Source organism: Aythya fuligula, chromosome 6, assembly GCF_009819795.1.
Source record: "Aythya fuligula isolate bAytFul2 chromosome 6, bAytFul2.pri, whole genome shotgun sequence".
Lineage (NCBI taxonomy): Eukaryota > Metazoa > Chordata > Aves > Anseriformes > Anatidae > Aythya > Aythya fuligula.
In genome coordinates this window covers 26,244,614-26,265,319 of record NC_045564.1, presented here as the reverse complement: position 1 = coordinate 26,265,319, position 20,706 = coordinate 26,244,614, and the positions used below count along the sequence as shown (strand labels likewise).

The following is a 20,706-nucleotide window of genomic DNA, read 5'->3' as shown; positions in this document are numbered from 1 at the left end:
GCTTTTCTGGCATTGTGTTCTCTCTTGTTCTGTGATTTCCCTTGCTTAAACACACTACCTCGTAATGGCAGGAAGGAAAATAGGGAAATTCATGTTGAGGGCTGTTACTAGGAAAAGTTACTTCTATAAATGAGCCTGGAATTTCACAGGAAAGCATTAGAGCATTTAAAATGATCATTTTCTGAGAAGAATCAGAACTCAACAGGAAAGAAGCAGTGGGGTCTCCTGGGGGTAAAAGCACAACCCAGCTTTTACTTTATAGCTGTAGAACTGATAACTTCTGTGGAGAAAAATGGTAAACAACACTGTGGTAAAAGTTACAGGTGGCATGATTCAGTGAATGAAGTGACGGAGTAGCATGATACAGATAAGGCTGTGGGACTTCATCAACAAGGTGAGGGAGAAACTGAAGCAGTTTTCAAATCTATGTGAGCAAGTTTAATTTGGACCATCTGAAAAAGTTCCAATGCTCAATAATTCTATTGAATTTTGATGTCCACTCTTCAGGTAGGATGATAAATTTGCATGTTTTGGGGAAGATTTGTGAGAGTGATTGCATTCCTTTGTAATCAGGTTATTTGAGCTTGTGCAGCCTCCAGGTCTCTGAGTAACAGAATCTGTTACCTAGCAGAAATGCCCAAGGATCCAGTGCCTAGTGGATTAAGATTTAGAATGTAGACTTGGTGGTTATTTTGCATAGTAGTGTAGAGGATCCTTCCAACTATAATAGTAAATTGTTCAATCGGAATAAAAGGTTTTGGGATGTTCTCTTAAGATATTTTTATAGTTGATTTGGGAGCTATTTCAGAAGAGTTACTTCATTTCATTTCATTTTCAGAAGAGCTATTTCATTATTCTGAACTCCTGAAAAGTTAAAGGTGGGAATCTTACATGATGGGGTAGGCAGAGGTATGACTGATGAAGGTTTTAATGTATCATTCTCAAGCCTCATCTCCTTTCTGGGGTAACCTCTCCTATATCCTTTTTTCCTACAATATTTCATTGCTCTTCTGTATCTCTCACCTTCTCATTCTTGCTAGTGGTTTCCTGGTCTATACTGCCTGCTGAAAAATAGCATGCTCAGGATGTGGTTGAAGAGAAAGCAATAAAGGTGCATGAGAAATTGTAAATATGTTCTTTGCTTTCGGGTGTTTTTTCGGGTGTCTTTTGCAAGATTAGTGTCTGAATGGAAGTTTGTTGTTTTTTTTTTTTTTTTTTTTTTTTTTTAAATAGAAGTTTGTTAAAATAAGGAATAATTATTGTACAACAGTTATGGGCAGCGATGATTCATTTTAATGCAGATATACAAAAACTTTGTCTCTTAAGAGAATGCTAGTGCCTTTGTAGAGGAGAACAAGCAGTCATGAATCCCCAAATATCTATTCTGGCTCTGCTGAGAAGTGTGTAATATATTCTTCCTACCACCCTAGTGTACTAAATATTTTAGTTGCCCAGATCACTATTTATTGCTTATACAGAACAGCCTGAAAGTTTTGTCTATTAAAACTGAGATTAGGGAATAAAAAGTTCCTTGGTGCTCAACCTTTTGACCCAATGTTTTAGCCTTAATCTGTTTTTTTTTTTTTTTTATTATTTTGTTTTGTTTTGTTTTGTTTTGTTTTTTTTTCCCCCTGTTTTTCAAATATGTGGAGTTATGACAATTCTTAAGTAACCTATCATAGGAAATGTATGCAAACCAACATGGTATACAGGTTTTCAGGGTTTATAGCTGTGTTTTACTTTATTGTGGTTGACACAATACTTGGCAATAAATATTAATGGAATTATTTTCAGAATAGGAAGAACAAAGATAACATCAAGTAAATTAGCAAGGTTTCTTTCTCCTGGGGATTGCCATAGGTATTCTGTATGCTAATGGTTGTAAAGCTTAATCATCTGAAGTGAGCAGTGTTGTATTAATAAAAATGTATTCAAATGATATTTCTCCTCCAACAGCAAAATACTGATCACAGGCAATGTCTCCTGATAATTTATACGACATGTTTTATGTTCACGTTTCAACCAGCCTCTTCCACTGATCTGCAAAATTTCTTTGTGTTCAACATTATGTTGTATAGAGCATAACAAATCAAATAAAATAATCCCTGCGGCCTGTAGCTAGCCATAGGTTATTTTGGTTGCAGGCAAAATAATCAGTTGGAACTAACCTGTACATATGTCTGAGGAGCAGAAATTTTCTGTGTAAAATGCTCTGCTTACCAAATGCAGAAGTCCTGCTTCCACATTGGAAAGCATGTCGTGTAAAAGGCAGAGCAGGAAGAATTGAGAATAACTTGAGTTAATGATTTGCATAAACCTGCTTCAAGATCAAATTATTTTGACTTATGTAATTGTTTAAATACCTTGTTGTCTCTTTTCTGTGCAAGCTGACTTTGCAGTATTTCCTGAAAGCCAGTACAAAGAGATCACCTTAGAAAACTAAGGCAATATAGATGGGATGAGTTGTTCTGTGAGCAAGGCTAGTGGGTTAGCTGTCACCAACAAATGCTTTGCTTCGTCTCAGAGTCCTTTTCATGCAAGTAAAAACTCCAATAACCTATTGGAGAGGTGACATACTCTAATAAGTTAATATTTGCAATTGTCTTCTTTTGAAAGAAAGAAAAAGGAAAAAGTAAATCTCCCACTGGGAAACATTTATTTTTTTAAAATGCTTTAAAAGTTCATTTAAGCTATAGAATAAAAGGAGGCAGCAGTGCAGTTCTGGCTCTTCGTCGAATGGGTTTGCTTGTTGGAACAGAATTACACCAGTGCGCTGAGAGGAAGGGTTTCAGTGCTGTCCTTAGCAAAGTAAGAGCACGAGCACTCTCAATCTGTGTGCAGCAGGACTTGTCTGACCCCCTCATGGTTCTGCTGCAGTCCTGGGAAGGCCAAGTACCTGCCATTCAAGCCTGTGCCACGAGAAATCCAAATCTGGCATTGCAGTGATAGTATCTCCTGGCGTTTGTTGTAAATGCATCCTGGTGTGTTGGCCAGCTACAAAACCAGAATGTCGGTTACATAAATTGGGAAGGTGGTGATTATAATTGGTAAGGAGGCATTAAAGCTAGGTAAGTGTAGATGTTTTGATAATTTTTCAAAGAAGGGTGTTTGTAACCAGGTAACAATCCTTTTGTGATCAAAATTGTCATGTCGGTATCGTGTACTGGATGTTAGCCACTGGGTGGTAAATTGCAGTTTATACACTGATGTCTAGTGTTGATTTTTTCTGAAATGCCAAAATACAAGACGTTTGACTTTAATGATTATTAATATGATTATTAATAATGTGTATGCATAAAATTCTAATATTCTTAGCAAAAATGTTGCTATGTTTTGTATCCATCTACGAAGTAATGAAGTTCTTTCTAGCTGACTTCACCACTCAGTTGAGAAATAGCTAATTGCAGTGGGTAGTTTTATATTAGATGGTTTTTATTGTCTGCTTATTTTTCCATTATTCTCTCTTTTAAGAAGAAATAATAATGTTTACCTTTAGGAATAAACCACATTTCTTTTTATGCTAGATCACATACATTGGTTTTGATTTTTTTTTATTAAAAAAAGACAAAAATAGATACTTGTCATGCCTTTTTTTTTTTTTTTTTAATTTATAGCAGCTATTCAGTGACTGTGGTAGTATTACAAATATTTTGGACCTTACACAACAAACAGGATTGTGACCTTCACCTGCTCTGGCAGGCTGCAACATCATTATATAAATATCGAAGATGGGTTAAACTGAGGTCTGGTTTTACTAGATGCTTATCTTTATTTTGCACTGAGAGTAAAACATTGTGATCAAAACAAATGCTTCATGTTGAAACTCGTCTCCTCTTACCAAACTTGCTGCTCTGTTTCAGGAGAAATACCTTTCATTCATTCTGCCTTCTAGCAGGACCTCTAGTAATGGTCCAGCTTCCTTGCTGTCATGAAATGACATTTCATACTTGTAAATTAAAGTTGATCAGCACGTTCTAAGCTTACAGTATTTTTTGTACATTCATTTATTTATATATTTAAGAAACTATAAATTCTTGGTTTTAAATGTTAAATAAAAAAAAAGTACAGAACTGATAACCTGCATGCTAGCTGTACTAAATGTAAGTCTGAACTGGGGTTCCAAACCTCTCCCTTGTTTTGATCATTACTCTCATAACTTAGTTTGAGTTCTGATTTAAATCTACATAGGGAAAAATGCCAAGAAGCAATTAGTGTTGCTATGTAATTTTAAAATTAGTTTAATTTGTTGAAAAAATTATACTGATTACTGGTTTATTTCAAAATATATCAGAAACTCCTAATTTAGTAAAATGGAAGTAACTATTTTTGGAATTGTACATTAAAAATGCCTTATACACTTACGCTGTCATGTACTTATTATGTTAACATCTGTGGGTTTTCGCTTGTTCTTGTTTATTGGAGATGAATTTTCTTTAGTAGTGAACCTTTTAATAACGTTGAAACCTACTCACTGTTAGATTTTCTTAAACATTAAGAAATCTCTTTTCCCTGATTGTGTTTTAAAATAAGATCATTTCTCATAGTAAATATAGCAACTCACAGGTCACTTTTACTTAGCCAGATAAATGAATATATGTGTCTTATACGTGAATATATGTGAATACATATCTTATGTAACTGCAACTTAAATAGGCAGAGCTACAGTTACGATTATCCTGCTGGCAAAATTTCAGACATAATTGGTCGATAACTATTCTCTGTTTTTTTTTATAATTATTCTGAAATAAATTATCAGATTTCTTGGAACTTTTAGCCCCCAAATAAAAGATTTAGACTGATTTTACTCAGCTTCAGCATAACTTCAGCTGAACAACAACAAAAAATAATTGATAGTATTCTGTTTGATGTAAACAAATTGTCAGAATATGATTTGTAGAGTTTCTCTTGTTTATAGATATTAAGTAAAACCTTCTGACCTTTTAGCTATATATTTCAGATATAGCTGCTGTGAAAGTAACCTATTTTATAATATCTTATGAGGAGCAAGGTCATTTGCGAGCAGGAGTCTTCTATTTCTGTTATTCTTTCAAAATATCGCCTACAGTAAACAAGGCAAGATGTATCTGAAATCCACTGCAGCATCAATAATACTTGGCACCTAGAACATCATTAGAAGCTTGCTTGGTGCCAAAGAAGTAGAAAATCTGTGTGGAAAATGTATTAATCATATCTTTCAGCATGTTTCTCGTTTGACAGCTTTGCTTGCAGAATTTTTCGTCATCTTTTGTGCTTCAAGAAGCTACTGATACTTCATAACTTCTTTGGGAAAATCCTTCAGATTTCACCAAATGTATTTATGGAGTCTAGTCAGAATGTCACACTTTGCCTTTAAATTATGTGTTGGCAATGTTTTCAGGTTAGGCAAAAAATTGCTAGGTACCCGCAACCACACAGATTCTTTTTATATCGTGTTGTGGGTAAGAGTTGCCTCTGCATTAAAAATCAAGTTTGTCCACTTGTCTATGGAAAGAAATGTTACTGTTCAGTTTATTTGAATTAGTTAAAGTATCTTTAAGAGAACATACTTAAATGACACTGCTTCTCAGCTGTGTATTTGTCTGCTTCAGCTGTCTGTGCCATTTAACTGTGGAAGCATTTTCAATATGCTGGTTCATTTAGATTCAGGAGAAGATTTTCAGATCAAGAAGTAAGAATATCCTGTGCAGGCCTGAAAAACTTTCTATATTCAGTGACCCAAATGACACTAGAAAGTCCTTTGTCAAATCCTAGCCCTCTTTTCTCCTTTCTTTTTGCTTTCCAGTAATCCTTTTAAATATCAAATTTGGTTAATGAACAGCTTTCAGAAATAATCATGTAGCTAGCTGAGAAGTGAGAAGTTCTTACTGTCAGAACATGACAGAGGAAAAATAATTCCTTACATATGTTTCAGAAGAGAGATAGAGCTTGTTTAAAAATAGTGCTGCTAGGATGGTCTTTGTGACGTTTATAATTTAGACTGCTAGATCACATCTGAAAGTATGTGCTTTACCTGCATGAACTTTATGTGTCCAATTATATATTTGTTCATTAAACAGTGTATACGTGTATTTGTTCTCTGCAGAAACATGATCAGGGACAAGTTCTATTGGATATAGTCTTCAAGCATCTCGATTTGACAGAGAGAGATTACTTTGGTTTACAGTTGGCTGATGAATCCACTGATAACCCTGTAAGTTGGATCTGTTTTATAAATCATAGTTTTAATTCATTTAATATATATATATATATATAAGGATCATGTTTTATTGTTTAGAGGATACTTAATTGTTAAAATTTTAATTTGTTTCTTTTGGTAGATCAGATTTTCTACAGGAATGCTGTAGGTTTTTGATTTGATAGATTTAATGCACATTGCAGTGCATTGAAAAGTACTACATGTCTTTTCTTTCTATTTTTCTCCAGGGAAAAAAAAAATGTTTCTTAGCTTTTTGAAATACAGTTTTGATTTGCTCACCTGGACAACTGTATTCTAATATGTGGAACAAAATTAAAATCTTGAGAGTGGAGAAAGGATTATATATTATTTCTCACCTGCTTGAACCAGGAATTGAAGTTCTTCTTTTACAACATTGCAATAATGATAGCAAAATATTTAACATTAATATTTATTTAAATAATATAACATTTTAATAGTTTTACTTTTTTTCTATTGCTGAATTTACCTGTACAAGAACACAAATGATACCATGAAGTGTGCTGTCTTCTCACATGGGAGATGCTCTTCAATCTTGTTGGTTGGGCTTGTTTTCAGAATGTTCTCAAAAGAGTGATTTCATGAATAAAGAACACATGAATATTTTATTTGCTCCTTAAGCCATTTTTTTTAATGCACCAATTTGAATACATGGTTATTTGATGTACTTGAGAATGGTATTTTCATTGATCAATTTGGTAGATGAGAGGCATAGAATTAGAATAGCATTTCTACTAGAAGGTGGAGCAGAATTAAGAAACAGAATTAGGGAGAAACACTGGTAGGGGAGAACAATGACAGAAGTAGGGAAATAGTAATATATGTGTGGTAGAAACACTGGAGGCTGGCATAATGAACAAATCAGATCAAGTGAATTAATTAAATGGCAGTTGAGAAAACTATCCAAGTTAATTATATGGTAATAATCAGCATTCAGGCAGCATGTTAAAGTAGATGAAGGTTGAAACGGGAAGAAAGATGGGTGATGTTTGGGTCGTGAGAAATGGAGAGCTTAATCAGTGTTTAAGCAAAAGTAATGCATTTGGTGGTGCTCTTCGAGTATTGCATCTTTTTGCAGGGTTAGATGAAGTTACCTGAGTCTAACTCAACCGTGAATTTTTGTCATTGCTACAGTGGGAGATGTTTTTGTTTTTTAAACTGGTCTGTTTCAATCTCTGCCGTGAGAAAAAAAAAATTAACCTATGCATCCATGGGAAATGCTGCTTGTAGACCTTTTGAGCAGCGCTCCATGAAGAGTTACTAGCTGTTTTTAAACAAGTAGAAGTACAAAGTGTACTACTTAGATTTATTTGTGAGAAAGGAATATTTGGAATTAAGTCTGTTTTTAAGTGGTTAAACCTTCCAGAGATTTGCATTCAGCCCCCTGCACTCATCCAAACCACAGGGTCTTCTGTTTTAAACATCAGTCTTCTGCTGTTAGAATCCTTTCTTTGTACTTTGTAGACATACCTGTTATTCTGAATTCAAGAGGCATTTCTGTAGCTTATGATGTATTGCTTGTGTAGATTTAGTAAGGTATTAAATAGGATTTGAGGAGTTTACTTTGATCAAAGTGATTGCATGATTGAAATGGAAATGTAGCTCTTGAAGTACAGCTCTGCTTCAGCTCGCATTATTTCAGTTAAATTTGAATTGGCTATTACATTTCCATGCCCTATAACCAGTATTATGCGTGGCTGCAAAACTTAAATAAATAAATACAACTGATCCCAGGTATCAGTAGCATTGTATTCCCTCCCCCCAAACGGGGGGTTCTAATGAATGTTCTCTCTTGAAGTGGAAATAGGGGACTCCAGAAGTGATGGAGTTTAGATGAGCATCACTGTGATCTAGGGCACTGTAAAGAGTCAGTATCGCCTTGTAGTTACAAGTGAAATGATGAGACTTGTGCTCATGAAATCATACGTTAAAGGGACATTGTCTGTTTTGTTTTATCTAGTTATTGGGTGGCATGATCATCATCAGCTGGGATAACAAGTAACATTTTGGGTGTGTTTTCATTATCTTGTAAGGTGATTTCTTTTCTAGCCAAGGCACTTGCAGGGCTTTAAGTCACATTTCGTGTTGTTCACGATGTAAAAGCAGCTGTTGACTCATGACCATAAGAGATAAAGAAAGGGACTCTTCTGAAACTAAGTTTTGTTAGTAGTTGATGTGCTTTAATTGAAAGGAAATTCCATAGCATTGAAACTTTAAAAATCAGCAACGTAACACGCTGCAGATATTTAATGGAGTTTTCTTTTGTAACTTCATATATGGTTCTATTATGACATTGGCAGGATGGCCATAATCTAATTTTATAAATCTAAACTTTGTTCCAAGGCTGAAAAGCCAAAGTCACGCTGTAGAAAAACCTAAATTATTTTTCAGCTTTGATTAAAATACCTTTAATTTAACACCATTGAATATTTTATTCAACATTTAGAAACTTAGTGTTTCTTATTCACACTTACCTGGCATTACAAGGCTTAGAACTCTAAACATTTTTTTTAGTTTATCTGTCTGGAAGTAGTTGAACACAACACTAATAGATACTAATAGTTATTCCAAAAGAAGAGTGACTTCACAGATAGTTGATACAAGCACATGCTTTAACAACTTAATATTCCTTCTAAAATATTTGGCTTTTCAGCAACTATCTACTTACCATCAAAATATGTCAGAGCTAAATAAAATTTTTACAACTACTAGTAGTCTAAGCTGAAGATTTATGGGTTTGATTAATTCTGGGTTTTGATATCAGCTTACTTTTACACTTTGCTCATTTGTGCAAAGGAAACAGATTGGATTGTCAAATACTGCGGTTACATGTGTAATAACACACTGGAATATTACTAGGATACTGAAATGCTGCAGGACGCAAAACTGACGGGGAAAAAAGAGAATTCTGCCAATTGAGTGTGAAACCTCTATCACTGTGTCTAAATGCGAATTGCATAAACTGCCCAAGCTTTATGTATTTGTATAAAGCTCATGTCCTAGCACAAATCAACACAGGAAGCATTGATGCTTCCTACAGCGGAGTGCTGTGACTGGTTGTGGGGGCCTGGAGCAGCCTGGGGAAGAGGGAATCCCAGATATTCCTACCCCTCAGACGTGCTAGCAAGTCTGAACCACATCGGATAACGCTTCTTGCTACCAGCACCTTGACTCATAAACTTCTGTTAGTTTTGCCTGAACCATGTCAGCTTCAGCTTCTTATCCTGTTAAGCGATTTAATGCTCTGCAGTCTCTCACGTTTTATGTTTGGATCCAGTTATATCATGTGAAGCATGGATATTGCTTGTTAAATACAGTTTAAAAAAAAAAAAAAAGTTCTGTGGTTTAAGCTATATTAGTACATTCCAAATTGATTTTTGCAACCAGAAGGAAGTGAACGCAAGCTTTTCTGCTAAGCATTTAAATTCCAGGTTTTCTGGATTAACTATAATCTCAAGCAGTATTTCTTGGAGAAAAAAAAAAGTCAGAGGATTATCAGTCAGATCTATGTATTTATCTATGTATATTGAATCAAAACCCCTGTTTAAAGATACTCAAGTGTTTTTAATCATGTTCTTCTCAAGCCATCTGCTAGAAGGATACCACATTTGGATCTGGTCAGCATTATTTTGTATTCCCAACAAATGAAATGACTGAACTAACTTTAGATCTGTAGTGTGTATCAAATATTTCAAGTCTGTTTGCTTCCTCCAAAGGGGGGTGGTAAGTTTGAGGTAGTTGTGTGCCATACATGACTTGGACTCTATGGTTCACATGAGGGATCTGTGGCCATGCAGCTGGTTCCTGGGGCTTGTGGGCTTGCATTCCAAGGCAGGATGAAGAACGAAATGGTATTTATCAGAAGTGAAGGTATAAGTTAGCTAAAGTACGTTGGTACAGGGTCTGCTGGGGTGGTAGAGGGAGCTGTTTAAATATCTTGTAGGGCTTTCCTAAGAACCACACTTCTTTCTGAAAGTTGCAGCGTTGATTTTATAAAGATCTGCATATACTATGGGTGAATATACCAAAGCAATATGCTCCCATAGAGACGATCAAGGTTGGTAAAAATGTTCTGTAGTCCTTAATCCAGTAGTCCAGTAGGCTGAGTCTTTGATTTACAAGATCATAATTAGGGATGTAGCAGAGTTGACTGACAATTGGAGGAGAATCTGTGAGCCAGTGGGATCACTCTGGATGTGTCAGACCTGCGAACTGCAGAGTTAGAAGGAACCTGAACTGGTTTAAGCAAATTAACTTCCGAGGACAGTAAATTAGCCTTTGCTTTTCACTGCCACAGTTAGTTTACCTGAGATAATCAGTTTAAAGAATTGCTAAAGATGGTTAAACACACCCTGAGTTCTAACCTCTGTCAGGTACAGGTGACAATAACCATGTTGTAGTTGTCCTAATACTATAACAGACAGATACCTGGACAGCAGAGATCAATCTCAGGTAGAGAAGACCAGCAACTGCTCGTGATAATGTTGGTGTCCTTCCAGAGTCTATGGTAATACTTTGTATGCCAATAGGATGTTTTGGTAAAGGATCAAATAAAAAGTAACAAAATTACAATGGTTCTTGATATACATGTACACGGCTATAATTCGTGCTTTTTTGTTTCTCTAAAATTAGTGTTATAATTTATCTCTTTCCAGAGGTGGTTGGATCCAAACAAACCTATCAGGAAACAATTAAAAAGTGAGTACGTATATGTATTTGGACAATTCATACATCATTATAATGATGTTTTTCCAAGGTGCCTTGATTAATTAGAAATACTTTCCTTGACCATAGGAGGATCTCCTCACAGTTTGAACTTGAGAGTTAAGTTTTTTGTAAGTGATCCAAACAAGCTCCAAGAAGAATATACAAGGTAGGTCTAGTTAATTCATCAATGACATATTTTTCTAGAAGGTTTATGTCTAAGGGGAAAACTTTTTTTTTTAAAGGTATAACACGTAAATTTTCTTGTAGCATTTTTTGTGTGTAGTATATGCAGGCTTCTATTTTTTGCCTGATAATTACAGGCAGGAACTATGCAGTTGCACCAAATCAACATAACAAAAAACCTCTATGAATAAATTTACAAATATATATGCAAAATTAAGTAACTGCATAAAGAAAATACTATAAAGTAGGAACAGGAAAGAGAAAATAAAAGAAGGGAAAAACTTAATCCTGCAATTTATCAGTGAGCAAAATTTAATTTTATCCTTAATTATGTTCTCCTTTATGATTAAAAAAATCCTGAGCTTTCTGCATTTTTTTTTCCAGTTTTCTGCCTGGCACTAATAAGTTCATCTGTGTTCATATATTTGTAGTCTTAGCTTGAATGATGTGAGCTCATTTTGCTAGCAATGTGTTGAAGTTTGCTGAAGAAAATGCTCAGTGTGAATCCAGTTAGGAGGTTTTTGAGTTGCAGATAGCTCCTGAAGAAATGCCTCATGTTTTCAGTATTAGTTCTACTCTTCTACATAAGTGGTGTGATTTGACAGATTGCAATTTTTGGATGTCAGCCATTCTGAAAACAGGTCAGCCCTGTTCAATATCTAAATTATTAAAGATAGCTTTAGAAACCTAAGCACTGAAACTGTGAAAATTTGGCTCCATATTTGTTTATAACGTTGGATTTGTCAAATTTTTAACAAAAATTTGTACACATCTATGTAGTCAGAATTTACAAAAATGAGCCCCAGATTAGTCTTCGTTTTACTGAAATATTTACTCAGAGAATTTTGCAATATACTATATTAGAGTAATGAAAAATATGTAATTTGGATTGAAGGGCAATATAAAATATTACTAAGGAAATGAAAAAACAGCAAATGCTTATCTATATCAAGCAAACAGTAAAGAAAAAACACAACTGTTTACATAAATGTTATGCTGTAAATACAGTGCTGCTATAAATACAGCAGCCATTTAGGTAAGAAGTAATGTAGGATTGCCGTATCTGGGTCAGCTCTGCCTTTTTAGCTAATAGGCCTAATTGCCCCTGAGAAAACTCATTTATATTTGGAATTATTATAAAGAGAATGCCATTATCCATGGGGTTTTTGTAGTGAAATTAGGATGCCTTGTCACTGACATGTGGTCCTTTCATGTAATCAGCATTTCCCCTCTTAAAACAAAACCAACCAACAAAAACAAAACAAATGAAAAAAAGCCACCAGAAAAGGAAAGAAACAAAGTGTGTGCTTTTGAGTTTCCATTCACGATGAGACTTTTCAAAAAGTACTCAGTTTTTATAAATTTCATGGAAAAAAATAAGAAGAAGAATGAGCTAACGTGAGGCAATACAAATAGATTGGAAAGGTTCAGTGCAGGCTCATATCTTTAAATTAGACCTCTGAGAATTTGTGAGGGGGAGGCAGGTTATGAATGCCTCAGGTCAGAAAAGGGTCAGTGGGAGCTCAGCTTGTGTTGGAGGGTTTAGCTTTAAGAACTTACATTGGTAGGAGATGAAGCTTCGTTAGTTCTGCTCATCACAGGACAGCCTCTTTATTAACAATGACTCCAGTTAACAATAATTCTGTCTTATCCTTTTCCCTATATTTAAGGAAGATGAAAACATTGTAATGCAATCAAAGCCTTCTTAATTGGTTTAGCTGAATTTGTTGTACAGATTTTCAGATCTACATTAATACAGCTTCTATTGATTTCCCATTTTGCTTAATACTATGCAAGACACCAGTGTTTGAACTGGGGTGGTTAGCTAACAAGCAATTAATTTCACTGTTCACTGAAAACAGTGGATGGAAAATGAACTCTGATTAGTATTCGTTAATCATCAGGTCCATTAAGTACCATGGCATATTTCTAATAATGCCTTTTACAAAAAGTAAAGAATAAAAAATACATCTGCACGTGCAGAATTTTTCCATGTTTTTACAGCCATGAATGTTAACAGTGGGAAGTATTGATTTACATTTCTTTAATAGGTGAATAAATTTGCTTCATCTGTTTCTTTTTTTTTTTTTTTTTAATCAATGTGCATTCTAAGATGCAAAGTGAGAAAGTATTTTGAGTTCTCTAAAGCCTGTTTAGTGTCTCAGTTTTAACTTCTTAGGATTAATACCAGAAACAAAGCTTGTTGCCATTCCTTGAGGTCCAGGATCCTCTAGAAGGTTTTGTAGGAGTTGAGCATACAGGAGCTAACATCTTTGCTTATCAGTTTGCAAGTATTTTCCTGATACTATTTCAAATGTGAAATGTTTTACCTTTCACTAAATTTAGCTTGTAAATGACTTGATTTCTGTATGTATTTGTAAATGTTTGTGAAAGTTTTCGAAGTGGTAACCAGTTTCTGAAGACTACGCTGAATCTTAGTCTAAACAATTATGAGAAATCATATGATATATAATAGTTATATATATTGTTTTGAACTTCTTAGTGCAAGTTAATATTGGAAAATATTTAATGTTTGGTTTTAGTCAGACTTAAAGCGAGTATTTTTGATACATAATTGTTGAATGTTTATGATGAACAAGTGTGGCTGACAGTACTTCCAAAGCAGAACTACAAAAGGAAAATGGCTAGTTTATGTAATAATGATGTAGGATGTTCCAAAACTTAACAAATTTATAAGAAGACAGGAACGATGTTAAAATTTTCCACTCACTGGGAAGGTTCAGGTTTCTTATTTTTTTGTTTTGTTTTTATGTTACAGAGTTTCTGCTGCTAACATTTGGTTGAAAGTAGTCCTTAGTTTAAAGTGTTAGTCTGCTCCTTTTGCTGTTCCCATCTCCTTCCTTACTTGAAAGAGTGTGCATGTGAAGAGTAGAACAACTTCTAAAACGAGCTTTTCTCACATCATAATTAAAAAACAAAAAAAACCTTCAGAACAGAAGTTCAAGGGAAGTCAAAAGACTTTTAGAAGGCTTTTAACATAATAAAATCCACAACTGTTATTTAAGAATGTGATGCCAAAATACTGAGACTAATTAGTTTAGTCTAAATGAAAACCAAGTAATGTCAAATATTTGATGAGAATAAGCTAACTCTTTTTATCCACCTGGAGTATAAATCATTCTTATTAAGTTAGCAGTGTATATAGATGCCATCTTTGACTTTTGGCTTGCATGCTGAATTGTTCTATTGTTACACTTAGTCATCATGAAGGCTCTTTTTTCTTTTTTTTATTTTAAACTGAACCGAGGTACCATCAAATAAAATGGGTAAAACGTGAATTTGTCAATATACTGGTGAAATACACGTAATATCATTATACAGTAACTACTAGCCTGTAAAGAGTTTAATTTACAAAGTTGTAGTATATTACTAATCACAGTTTAATTTCTTTCCTGTAAGAGTTTAAGAAATAGCCTGCAAAGTGTAAAGGTTTAGCTTTGTGGTAACTGGAAACAAAATGCACTAAACTAATGAAAAACTAAATGATTTTTAATTTCTGTTCTGTTTTTTAATAAGGTACCAGTATTTTTTGCAAATTAAACAGGACATTCTTACTGGAAGGTAAGACATTTTTGTTATGTTAAATATAGCATGAAACTTTGACAAAACATTGTTAAGTTAATCATAAATTATATAGGCAAAAATAAAAAATGTTTAAAAATAACATTTATGCAAATAGAAGCATTTATGATAGTTACCTGTCCAGCTTGTGCATTGATAGATTATGAAAGATTAGGCTTTTCAAAATAACTGTTTCATATGAAGTACGTAATTTCATTTGGTTTTCTTCTAAAAACAAAACAGATTGCCCTGTCCATATAATACTGCTGCTCTTCTGGCTTCCTATGCTGTTCAATGTAAGTATAATGAAGTATTCGTATATATGTAAGTACTGAGATATGTAAAAAAAAATGTAGCACTGGATAGTTTAGTTTCTAAAGAATGTAGTTTGTATATCATCATATTTGTGGACATAACATAATGTTTCTCATTATTAAAGAAATCTATCTCGTTGATTTTTCTCCCCCAGAAGATTCTGCTGCATTAGAGAGAAATACTAATAGCTCTCTGTTTTCCTTCTTTAAACCCATGCAGTTAAAAACAAACAAACAAACAAAAAACAAATCCATTGCATTTGTCTGCATTCTGAAGTGTGATTTGATATACATGTATATGTTTTTGAGTCATACTAAAGCAGTATTTAGACACTTGCACGTTTTATGCTGTAAAGTGAACCTCCAAATGAGGTTGAAGTAAGTTCTGCTTATATCTGGCCAAATAGTTCAACACCTGTGTTACCAGTTTTAACTACCCATCAGTGGGTAATTATGTCTAGAAGACTGAGATTGTCGTTTTCCTTCCATAAAACCTAAACTGTTCAATGGAAGGAATCTAAGATATTCAACCCTTAGTTCTTGGAAATTGTGATTGTCAGAATCTGTTTTATATGCAGGCCTCATATATCCATGTGTATTCCTGTGTTATATTTACATTTTGTACTTCTTACATATCAGAGAAATAGTCCATGGTGATCTTTTCAGGGAAAAAAATACATGGTAATGTTAATGTAAAATATTATGCGTAGTTTTGATAAGTGGTGAAAAGTTGCTTGCCTTTTTCCAGATCAATCAGCAGAGCAATTTCTCTTTCACGAAACACCAAACTGCAGCTGCTAGAAAAAATACGTAGTGTAAATGCTATCAGAAAAACAGAAGTCACACCTTAGCATTTTGCCTTAGAAAAGATTTTGATAATGAAGCAGACACTATGAAAAGTTTATAATGTTTTAATCTTCTAAGAAAAAAATGTTTCTTTTTAAAATAATGTAGTAGTAGCGGGTATGCATTGTAGTTAACATTTACATGGCAAGATCTTGCTGTCCTTAAGCTTTGCAGTGTTCAGATCTCTGTCTAATGGTTTTCTGTGCATGTCTGTTACTAAACTCTCTTTGGGTTTAGGTCTTAGAATTCTTTATTTGTAAACAGCAGCCATAGACCTTAGCCGCCCTTGCAAAATATATATTATTATATAAAATACACTTGTAGTGTATTTTAGTAAGAATTGCACTTGGTTACAAAGCCTGGTCACATTTTCCAGTTTTGAAATCATTTTTAATAGGATCAGTCTCTGGTAATGCAAATGCCCCAGACTACTTTCCTGCCTTTGCTTCCCTTGCTTATCCTCTCGCTCATCTCCTTCATCCCTCCCATCGTCAGTTTTTCCATACCCCACAAATCATCAGTAGGCCTTCCCAGGACCCCACACCATGCTAGGTTGCTGTGAACTTTCCAGTTTTCACATGTTATGTTACTTATTACTGTAAATCTGTTAGATGGATTGCAGACACTTACAGCTGGATTTATTTTTGGTTTACAGTTAAAAAAAAAAAAAAAAAAAAAAAAAAAAAACAAACCTCGAAGTCTGTAGTTTTAGCAAGTTGTGTGTTGTGTGTTTTTTTTTTTAATTTATTCTGACAGTAAATGTGATTTTGATTTACTTATGCTTTTAAGGAAGTGTTAGAAATTATGTAAATACACTTTTTAGTAGTTTCCAATAAACACTGTAGGTGTATGTATGCATACTTTTTCTGTACACATACAATTGTACAAAAAATTTTTTTCTAATGCTTCTGAATATATCTTGGTGTAGTTGTTTTAGCAGAGCTTCCAAAGTGAAGAAATTGCAGTTGCAATGTTTAAAAAACAAAACAAAACACAATCATATCAAAATAAGCAAAGGTTAAAAAAAGGAAAAAAAAAAAAAAAAAAAAAAAAAAGCTAGTACCTGCGATACCTTGAAGTGTATTATTTGATACTCATCGTTATGAGAGCATTTATGAATTTAATTTGTGCATTAGAAATTAAACACTGCATAAACTTCCTGCGTAAACACCCACTCAGAGCTCTTTTTGAATGATTTCCACAGCACTCAATGAGAATGTGACTCTATTCAAAGGGAAAAGGGGAGCTAAAATGTCTAATATATTTTAATTTGCTGTAGAACATAAAGTATGTGGGAGCAGACTTGTGTGAATTTGGGGGCATTGCACAATGCCAAGTACATCACTGATAAACAATAACCTCTCTTTTTAATATTTTAGCCGAGCTGGGAGACTACAACCATTCAGAAAACTTGCCAGGCTACCTCTCAGACTATTCTTTCATCCCTAGCCAGCCTCAAGACTTTGAAAAAGAAATAGCAAAATTACATCAGCAGCACATGTAAGGATTTACAGCAGAAGATATTGACTGACTTGGTCAAATCCTGACTGCTGGTGCTGTGCTATTACATAAAAACTGAGTATTTTGTCTTAAAGGTTTCTGTTAAAAAAATCTCTATGTGAATGTGATATTTTTTGTAGAATGTCTGTATAATAAGTACCATTGATGCTCTGCAGAGATGGAACGCATCTGTTAGAATAAGAGGGAATATTAGTGAGTAAATGAACATGGTAAAGGTGCACTGAAAATTGTGTGTGTATTACATAAGATATTAACTTAGCAGGATACAGTTACTTTAAAAGTGTTGTTCAGTTCTTGAGAATGCATAAAGGCCTTGTTTTCATGGTGCTCTTACCAGTACATTAGAGTCACTTCAGAAGTAAAAAACAAGTCCTTTTCTCCAATGTCTGGTCTTTCCTGTTCGCAATTCCTTGACTTTTTCCTAAAGAGGAAAAGGCAATGAAGCAATGGAAAATACATTTTTCTCAATGTGTAATGTTCAACAGTATTTCTTTCATTGATAGCTCCTTGGCATTTTAGAACTGAGACACTTTGTTCTTACAGTAAAATTTAACAAAAGATAAGCTATAGTTTAAAAACTACTGAATGTTGTTTTACATTTCAGTTAATGGCTTAGCAAATCCAGTTAAGTAGAGTAAATAAAATTCAAGTGGGTTGATGATAATTTAAAGTTTGAAGGTGAGTGTTACAGAGAGATTGCTATTATCAATGCAAAATACGGAATTGCAAAAGTAATTTCCAGATTCCAGAGCTTCACAGACATTTAAACAATACAATGCATTAGAAATAAAATAAAATTAAAAAAAAAAAAAGTGCATTTGCAGACAGTGTGTTGCAGTCTCTTTTCAAGACACTGGAAGCACCAGTTAAAATTCTTGGATTGCAGTCTGCTTATGGTGAGAAAGGAAATTGAGAATTCAGGGTGGGGGAAGAACTAGTAAAGCTGATGCATATTTTGTATTTGAGCTCAATAAAGAGCCTGATGTGGGGGGTATATTTGAATGTTTCTTATTTAGCTTCTTTCTTTCAGAGGGCTGTCTCCTGCAGAAGCAGAGTTCAATTATCTCAATACAGCGCGTACCTTAGAACTTTATGGAGTTGAATTGCACTATGCAAGGGTAAGTTTGGATCAGCTAGTGTTGTAATGTAAAAGTGGATTCCTTGGATATTTATGTGGAAATATGTGTATTTTAGTGAGTCTTCCTGGCTTCTGTTTTCAGGAGAAAAAAATGAAATTATATTATAATCTGCTTAAATGCAATTTAGCAATTTCAGCAGCCACTATGATCTTAAAAGTGTTTTCCAACCTAAACTATTCAGTGATTACTTGTTTGCTTTAATTTGGGCTTAGTTTGTGTGTGTTATTGAGGTTCAACCTGAATGCCAGTTTGGTTGGTTACTGGTGAAAAAGAAAAATGTACTTGTTGAAACGTGCTTTTGATATTTAAGGATCTGTCATCTTTTAAGTATATTTTATTTGGTTCAGATTAGAACTGAGCTACGGATCATTATCTGTATATAATGTGATCTATTACGTAAGGTGAATGTACTATAATTTGATGTGATATGTAGTGCGTAACGTATATAATGTGAAGTGTAATGTGAAAACAAATCGCTACCTATCCTTCCGCTGTAAATTCAAAAATGAAATAGAGGTTAAAATTATGAAGGATATACATTTGAAACCAAGGCTTTTAAATGAAAAGTCTGGTCATGAAGAATAATTGAGTGTATGTGGAAACCTAGTAGCTTACTTCTTCGTAATAAGTACAGTGAAATAGTTTTATCTGGTAAAGCAGGTAGCTTGAGGTCTTGAAAGAACCTGCCATTACAGTGCTACCATTTCTCCAAAGACTGAATGTAATCGTTTTTAGTAAATAAGACAGCTCTTTTTTAAATATTCTTGTCTCACTCTCTCTAATGTTAGAGAAGTATGCAGCAGAATGTGATAAGTACTGCACTTCACTACTGTCTCTATCTTCCTATTTTTGCACCTGTGTTGAGAGACCTGTAGCAGGCATTTGATTAGAGTGCATAAATATTTGAGGGAAAATGTGCTGTTTAAATATGCTTACAATATTATTTGTTTTAGAATCTCTCCTCTCTGTGTTCTGAGATTGCAATTTCCTTTCAGGTAGGAATTTAAGTCGCTGGTTGCTTTTAGTATAGCAAACGCCAAGCCAGTCTATTAGCGCTCTTATTCATAATAAGCTGCTAAAATACTCTATATTGTTGTTTCTTCAACGTTGGAGGAAGATGGAAGATCTAACTTAGAAAATTAAAATTCTGTGGTAGTTTATAAAGGGCTTAGAGCAAACAAACGGGCTTGTTCGAATTAGGAGGGAATAATGTAATTCCTACTCATCTTACTAAAACACGTTTCCTTCCATGTAAATCAAGTTCTATTTTGCTATTGTGTTTTTTGTGTTTAGAGGGAGAGAGATGAGAATGAATATATATGAGATTTCAAAGATGTTTATATTGTTTTTCAAACCATTGTCTCTTTTCTCTTTTGAAGGATCAGAGCAACAATGAAATAATGATTGGAGTGATGTCAGGTGGAATACTAATTTTTAAGAACAGAGTACGAATTAACACCTTTCCATGGTAAGGATAACTGTTTAAACTAGTGCTTTTGTTTGGTATTTCAAAACATATTTTTACCACTGTCAGTGTCACATGCTCTAAAGAAGACTGAAACTTAATTATAATATCTCAAGGTGAAATGATTTACCTCATGCTGTGCAATGGGTAATTTATGATGGGTTTTTGTCCTGTTCTGCATGCTGTGCTGTTAAGTGATTGTGGTGCTAAATATAATTAATTTTAATACTTGTTTATGAGTTTGTAAGCATACTTTGTTTAATCAACTGTATAGCCAGTGTTATGGTAATGTCAACTTTATTCTAGGTTATTCTTTCAAGGGAACACTAAATTTACAAATCTTAACCTGAAAAGTGATTGCTGTGATCTGTTTCATCACATATAATTTAATTATGCTTCATGTATTAAATTTAGCTTAGATATATTATTTGAGGATAACTGAAGAGTAGCATTCAGAGATACTGTTTTCCCTTCATCCACAGATAGCCATTTTCACAATAAAGTTCAAAAAAGTGCATTTATTGAAGAAAAGGCTGTCACTTCTCTGAAGTAAAATAGATTGTAAAGCTGTTCTGTTATGTAAGCATGGAATTACCCTCAGTAAACAAGTTAACATGGTGAGATCATCAGTCTCTTGAATTGGGATCTTGTTTTTACTTATTCATCTCAGAAGGGGAAAGATCGAAGCGAAATCCTATTTTGTTACATCACACTAGTGCTTCACCCAAGTTTGTC

The 20,706-nt window shown here is 34.0% G+C and overlaps 1 protein-coding gene across 3 annotated transcripts in view; it reads left to right on the top strand.

Moving 5' to 3' along the window:
• PTPN4 (protein tyrosine phosphatase non-receptor type 4) overlaps positions 1-20,706 on the top strand; it is a 106,833-nt gene that overhangs the window by 39,965 nt on the left and 46,162 nt on the right. For 2 of the 3 annotated variants that reach the window (XM_032190172.1, XM_032190173.1), the window contains exons 3-11: positions 6,083-6,190; positions 10,870-10,912; positions 11,009-11,087; positions 14,642-14,686; positions 14,930-14,982; positions 17,226-17,346; positions 18,398-18,485; positions 19,460-19,501; positions 19,886-19,974. In XM_032190172.1, the coding sequence (XP_032046063.1) occupies positions 6,083-6,190; positions 10,870-10,912; positions 11,009-11,087; positions 14,642-14,686; positions 14,930-14,982; positions 17,226-17,346; positions 18,398-18,485; positions 19,460-19,501; positions 19,886-19,974 (668 nt within the window). The remainder of the gene's footprint in view (positions 1-6,082; positions 6,191-10,869; positions 10,913-11,008; positions 11,088-14,641; positions 14,687-14,929; positions 14,983-17,225; positions 17,347-18,397; positions 18,486-19,459; positions 19,502-19,885; positions 19,975-20,706) is intronic. The other variant, XM_032190175.1, reaches the window with a different exon arrangement.